The 7,146-nt window shown below is 37.2% G+C and overlaps 1 protein-coding gene across 1 annotated transcript; it reads left to right on the top strand.

Moving 5' to 3' along the window:
* Positions 1 to 588: 588 nt before the first annotated feature.
* On the top strand, positions 589 to 2,299 carry LOC113351740. The gene is made up of 5 exons (XM_026595675.1): positions 589 to 771; positions 928 to 1,560; positions 1,699 to 1,789; positions 1,897 to 1,965; positions 2,079 to 2,299. The coding sequence occupies exons 1-5, from the start codon at positions 589 to 591 to the stop codon at positions 2,297 to 2,299; spliced, it is 1,197 nt and encodes a 398-aa protein (XP_026451460.1).
* The last annotated feature ends 4,847 nt before the right edge of the window (positions 2,300 to 7,146 follow it).

The following is a 7,146-nucleotide window of genomic DNA, read 5'->3' as shown; positions in this document are numbered from 1 at the left end:
TACCCACTTCTGAAGAGAACATCCCTGACCAATTTGAAACAATGGGTGAAGAATTAAACCAGGATCGTAATATGAAGGAACACATGTACCCAACTACGGCAAGCCAGCCCTCGTGTATTGTTTTACCAGCTGATGTTGGTCAATTTGAGCTAAAAGCTAGCATAATTCATATGTTTCCTGTGTTTAGAGGGGTTGATGCTGAAAACACTTACAACCATGTAATAGATTTTGAAGATATCTGTGGGACTCTGCGTTTTAACCAAATGCCCCCTCAAACTGAGGCTGTTTCCTTTCTCTTTGAAAGAAAAAGCCAAGTCCTGGATGGATGCCCTACAACCACAGTCCATTAGAACATGGGAAGATCTTACAAAAGAATTTTTCAAAAAGTTTTTCCCCAACCATAAGACTGCGACAATTCGTCAAAGTATGAACGGTTTTGTGCAATTAGAAGGTGAGACCTTGGCCAAATATTTGGAGAGATTCAATGAATTATATCTCCAATGTCCTCACCATAGTTTTGAAAAATGGAGACTTGTGCAATTTTTATACGAAGGCCTGGATGTCAGTATCCGGACCACAGTCGAGTAAATGTGCAATGGTGCATTTATTGACAAAAGTGCTAATGAGGCTTGGACTTTCTTAATCGAAGTAGCTGAAAGACTCACAGTGGCAGTCATCCGTGAACCTAAAAATATTGCCCCTGTAGCTAATGTCCACAGGATTGAATTTGATTTTGAGGGAAATACAAAAATTGCGTCTTTGGCTAGGAGAGTATAAGCGCTAGAGCTGGAGAACAGTGAGAAACCTATTGCACCTACTCTTCGTGACCAATTCGAAATATACGTTTGTTCAGCATGTCATAGTTCAGACCACCTAGTGGATACTTGTCTAGACCTACATGCATTTCAAGAATCTAAACTTGAGCAGGCTAATGCTTTATATCATAAGCAAGAGAACAATCCTTATTCTCAGACCTACAACCCATGGTGGAGGATTAACCCTAATTTTTCATGGTGTAAAGGGGTCGTACAAGGGGGTACAACGAGTAATAACCAAGGATATTCATATCCTAGAAACTCCCAAGTACAATCACACTCTCAGTACCCTGTAAAGAAAAAGCTTAGCTTTGAAGATAGTGTCGGCCTGTTGACCCAAAATCTTTTACAACTTCAAAAGACCACTGACCAACGTTTCACAAGTCTAGAACTTAAAATAGGTCAAATCTGTGATGCACTAAATGAGAGAGAAAAAAGAAAACTCCCTAGTCAACCTCAACAAATTCAGAAAAGTGCATTTCAGGCAAGCACCTCAACTTGTAATGAGACTTCACATAATCAGGTAAATGCTGTCACTACCCTTCATAGTGGTAAAGTTGTTGAGAACAATATAGGTGTCCCTCAGTCACTTGAGTCTAAATCAGACTCACCGGTGCATACAACTCCACAGAAAACACCCGTTGTGGAAAAGGAATCTGAGCATGATAGTGACTCTAAGAATTTCACTGATGTTAATGGCCCTGCACCATCTAATGTTCCTGTCGCCCCATTCCCTCAAAGATTGGTGCAATAGAATAAAGGTACCCAATACAATGAGATGTTGGGGATGTTTAAACGAGTCAATATAAATATTCCTTTTCTTGAAGCAATCAAACAGATACCTGCTTATGCTAAATTCTTGAAAGATCTATGCACACAAAAGCGGAAGCTTCATGTGGATAAACGCGCCTTTCTCACTGAGCAGGTGAGTTCAATTATTCTAAACAAGACCCCACCTAAGTTTAAAGACCCAGGTAGTCCAACTATCACATGCACTATAGGTGATCATACAATCGATAAGCTTTGTTAGACTTAGGTGCAAGTGTGAACCTTTTGCCATATTCTGTGTATGGGAAAGTAGGTCTTGGGGAGCTGAACCCCATTCATGTTACGCTACAGTTAGCGGACAGATCTGTGAAAATCCCTCGTGGTATTGTTGAAGATGTGTTGATCAAGGTTGAAATTTTTATTTTCCTGTGGACTTCATTGTGTTAGACACTCAACCTGTGCAATATTCAGATAATCATATTCCTGTCATTTTAGGACGTCCTTTCTTGGCAACGTCCAATGATATCATAAATTATCGTAATGGAGTGTTGAATCTGTCTTTTGGTAACATGATCGTAGAAATAAATGTTTTTAACATTAGTCAACAACCCATGGATTGTAACGATAGTGATTTTCATGAGATTAACATGATTGAGAGTTTGATCCAAGAATCATTGCCCGATATCTTATCTGTGGACCCTTTGCAAGCTGTTTAGATAACTTTGACTTATATCTCTTTGATTCTAAGTACATTAGTGAAGTTTACTCTTTTCTTGAATCTGTGCCACCCATGGACATTGCTAAATGGCAGACTGCATTGGAACCATTTCCACTCTCTGATTCCAAATCTGCCGCATATCTTGATGAACCACTTAAGCTTGATTTGAAACCATTGCCTGATACTTTGAAATATGCATTCTTAGGTTCTTCTGATACTTTTCTTGTGATTATTGCATCATGTTTAGAAACAGAACAGGAAAGCCAACTTTTAGAAGTTCTTAAAGAACACAAAGAGGCCTTATGTTGGACCATCTCAGACCTTAAAGGTATAAGTCCCACAATTTACATGCATCACATAAATCTTGAATAAAATACTCAATCAGCTAGGGAAATGCAAAGGAGACTTAACCCCAATATGAGAGATGTTGTTAAGGGTGAAATTCTGAAATTGCTTGATGCGGTATCATATACCCAATTCCAGATAGCCAATGGGTCAGTCCCATTCAAGTTCTACCCAAAAAGTCTGGCATTATTGTAGTTCAAAATGAAATGAATGAGCTAGTCCCCACTCGTATAACCACAGGGTGGCGAGTTTGTATTGACTATAGGAAATTGAACACGGTAACAAAGAAATAACACTTTCCTCTTCCCTTCATTGACCAAATGCTAGAAAGGTTGTCAAGACATAGTCACTATTGTTTCTTAGATGGCTATTCGGGCTATAACCAAAATCACATAGCACCTGAAGACTAACCAAAGACTACATTTACCTATCCTTATGGTACATTTGCTTATCGTCATATGCCTTTTGGGTTGTGTAATGTACCTGCTGCTTTTCAACTTTGCATGATGAGCATCCTTTCTGACATGGTAGATAAGTTTCTTGAAATTTTTATGGATGATTTTTCTGTTTTGGGTCTTCTTTTGATGAATTTTTGCATCATCTTACTCTTGTGCCGATTTGATGTAAAGAAAAGAATTTGGTTTTGAATTGGGAAAAATGTCATTTCATGGTTAACTCGGGCATAGTTCTAGGGCATATCATTTATGAAAAGGCATAGAAGTAGATAAAGCTAAAGTTGATCTCATTCAACACTTGCCTCAACCTCGCTCTGTGAGGGAGATAAGGTCATTCTTGGGCCATGCCGGTTTTTACCGTCGATTCATCAAAGACTTTAGTAAAATTTCAAGATCCTTGTGTAGTATTCTCGCAAAAGATGTTGCATTTGTCGTTGATGACGCTTGTAAGGAAGTATGGGAGCAATTGAAAGCACTTCTTACATCTACCCCTATAGTCAGACCACCCGACTGAACCTTACCATTTGAAATTATGTACGATGCGTCTGACTATGTTGTAGGAGCTGCTTTAGGTCAGCAAGTAGAAAAAATTCCTTATGTGATCTACTATGCTAGTAAAACACTTAATGATGCTCAACTGAATTATTCAAAAACTGAGAAAGAATTGCTAGCCATTGTGTCGGCATTAGATAAGTTAAGATCCTATTTGATATGGTCTAGAGTCATCATATATTCTGACCATGCTGCATTGAAATATCTTCTGTCCAAGAAAGATGTTAAATCTCGTCTAATTCGATGGATACTCTTGTTACAAGAGTTCAATCGCGAAATTCGAGATATGAAAGGGTCTAAAAATGTTGTTGTTGATGACTTGTCTAGGTTGAATATTGAATCTGTTGATGAATCTTTGCTTATTAAAGAATCATTCCATGATGAACAACTGATGATTGTTTCTGAAATGCCTTGGTTTGCTAATATTGTTAACTACTTTGCTACTGGTAGAATGCCTTTGCATTGGTCTAAACAAGATCGATCCAAGTTCTTGTCTGAAGTGAAACACTTCTTTTTGCATGACCCATACTTGTTTAAATACTTCCCCGACCAACTCATTAGGAGATGTGTCCCCAATTTTGAACAAAGAGATGTCTTCTGTCATGAACATGCATGTGGAGGCCACTTTAGTGCCAAGAAAATTGCTGCCAAGATCTTCCGAGTGGTTTCTATTGGCCATCATTGTTTAAAGACATTCATGCCTTTTGTGCTGCTTGTGACCAATGCCAGAAATTAGGAAGTATCTCAAGTAGAAACATGATGCCCTTACAACCTATTTTGATTATTGAATTGTTTGATGTATGGGGTATTGATTCCATGGGTACCTTTCCTAACTCTGAAGGTAATTTATACATTCTTGTTGTTGTTGATTATGTTTCTAAGTGGGTGAAAGCCATTGAATCCAAAAACAATTACCATAAAGTAGTGCTTTCTTTTCTTAAAGAAAACATTTTTTTTCTCGTTTTGGAACACCTAAAGCAATAATCAGTGATGGTGGTACTCATTTTTGTAATAGACCTTTTGAATCACTTATGTGCAAGTATGGAATCACTCATAAGGTAGCAACACCATACCATCCTCAGACTTGTGGCCAAGTATAAGTTTCTAATAGGGAAATTAAGCATATTCTTGAAAAGACGGTTAATCCAACTAGGAAAGATTGGTCTTTACATTTAATTGATGCTTTTTGGGCCTGTAGAACCGCGTACAGAACTCCTATTGGCATGTCCCCTTATATACTTGTGTTTTGTAAAGCATGTCACCTACCTGTAGAGTTATAACATCGAGCATATTGGGATGTTAAGAAATTGAACTTTGATCTTAAGAAGGATGGTACCCATAGGAAACTTCAACTCAATGAGTTAGAAGAACTAAGAAATAATGCATATGATAGTGCCAAGATGTACAAAAATAGAATGAAAGTGTTTCATGACAAACGCATTTTGCGTAAGACTTTCATACCTGGTCAAAAAAAATTATTGTACACCACTCGTTTGCATCTTTTTCCAGGAAAATTACGTTCTCGATGGTCGGGTCCATTCTTGGTACGTACTGTTTTTCCTCATGGTGCTGTTGAAATCGAAAATACAGCAAACAAGAACATCTTCAAGTCAACGGTCAGAGATTGAAACCATTTATGGAGTATCTTCCACCAGAAGTTGAGACCACTGACTTGGAAGACCCTGTTTATATGGACTAAACTGGTCCACCTGTGTACATACATATGGATTAAAAGTCCATTCTCTTTCCCTTTTTTTTTTCTTTTTGCATAATTTTTATGTGTGCTAACCAAACTTTTTGTCTTATCACTCTTGTTGTTTTCTCTCAAAGCATTCACCCATTTCTGGTTTAGCACCTTCCTTTTACATCTGGTAATCTCTTTCCTTTGAACCTGCTCTGCCTTGTTCTCATGGTATGTTGTTGTAATTTTGTTCTTATGTTGAAACATTGAGGAGAATGTTAAATTTAGGTTTGGGGGAGTATTTTTCATATAGAGTTTTTAGTCTTTTGCATCTTAAGGAAAAAAAAATCTTTGTAAAATACTTGCATAAAACCTCCAACTTTTAGAAATGTTAGAGTCACTAGCATGCTTCTAGCTATGTTTACATAGAGAGTCTGACCGAAATAACTGAGCTTGGAAGTACTGGAGAACACAATCGGGTTTCTTAGTTGTTAGAGCGTTAAAGTTGGATTTAACCATGCAAGTGGGCAAATTAGGTGCAGCAAAGTTATTTGGTATCAGAGTTGTGATCACCTTTAGTGGAGACTATACCTATTTTTATATCAAGCGAGGCACCAACCTTCATTTTGGTAACTATCTAAAAAGTCCTTTTAGAGTGTGTGTCATCGTACGTAAATTCCGGGTAGGAATGGTGAGCTACCTAACTTCGCACCACTTTCAGCACTACTTTTGATCTCTTGAGTGCTAATTTTGTCAATCATGAGGATGATGTCTAAAGATGAAAACTCCTTCTTGTAGTTTGGTTTGCAGTTAGCACCGTTCTCTCTCAATCACAACATCAACAGATCCATAGAAACAAATCATCATCAACAAGCAGAGCGACATCAAAATATTTGAAGAAAGTTGAAATAGTCCAAGGTTTACATGCAACATTACAAGGAAAATAAAAAGTCTCATTCAAGAAGATACATTACAAAAAGCAGAAATCTATACATAAGTGAAGACTAATCTTATAAAGAGCAAAGTAAAAGATGAGAATTAGTGAAGTTCATAAAATCAAGACAATACAGGTTGTGAAGAATTAAGTGATAAAGTCTTTCATACATGGCTTTAGTAATTTCATTATTATTTTGTTATTTTTCAGTTTGTTATCATCTATAAGTTAAAAAAAATAAAAAATAAATTATTGTATTTTATTTTCTTAGTTTGTTTGAATAAAACCATGGTAAAGAAGAGATATAAGAGGAAAATTCAAGCTACAAGGAAATTGAAGAGAAAATTTACGCATTGTCAAGATTCTACAAAGTTCATGAGTTCATCATCAACAGTTGAAGACCGAAGATTGAAGACGTTTCTATGGATGTTGTGAGAGTGGTGTTGATTGCCGATCGGATGTGAAGGTAAGTGAGTATTCCCATCCTTGCTAATGACTGATTTCCTTTTTTAGAGATCATCAGAAAAAGATTCTTTTTGTCCACTATTCTGTGGAGTCTCCAAAAATTATTTCGGAAGGTTTTTCTTCCCACCATTCACCGTGTGCAGGATTTCTCTCTTTATTCTTGTCTGCACACATGAGAGACTAAAAAAGCGGTATTTTTGAGTGCAATTATCATAAAACCCTATTCGTGAGGCAGAAGTCGAGGCTTGTGATCACTCTCGAAACCGAGTTCTTTCATATGGTATGGTTATTTCTCGCCCAACTCTTAAGGATGAGAATGTGTTCTTTGGTAGTTCTAACTTCTTATTACTAGCATGCAGAAACTCTATGTCCTCATAGCTCCTTGGATGCGGACTATTACGCTATGAAGTTGG

The sequence above is a fragment of the Papaver somniferum genome, chromosome 2, assembly GCF_003573695.1.
Source record: "Papaver somniferum cultivar HN1 chromosome 2, ASM357369v1, whole genome shotgun sequence".
Taxonomy (NCBI): Eukaryota; Viridiplantae; Streptophyta; class Magnoliopsida; order Ranunculales; family Papaveraceae; genus Papaver; species Papaver somniferum.
Note: the sequence above shows the minus strand (reverse complement) of the source record. Positions and strands in the feature narration are given on the sequence as shown.

Excerpts from the sequence above, each read along its gene's own strand:
- LOC113351740 (XM_026595675.1), top strand. The coding sequence starts at position 589 with ATGTGCAATGGTGCATTTATTGACAAAAGTGCTAATGAGGCTTGGACT. Across the intron at positions 1,561-1,698 it reads CCCCATTCCCTCAAAGATTG|CGGAAGCTTCATGTGGATAA; the intron begins GTGCAATAGAAT and ends TGCACACAAAAG. Across the intron at positions 1,966-2,078 it reads ATCTGTGAAAATCCCTCGTG|GACGTCCTTTCTTGGCAACG; the intron begins GTATTGTTGAAG and ends CTGTCATTTTAG.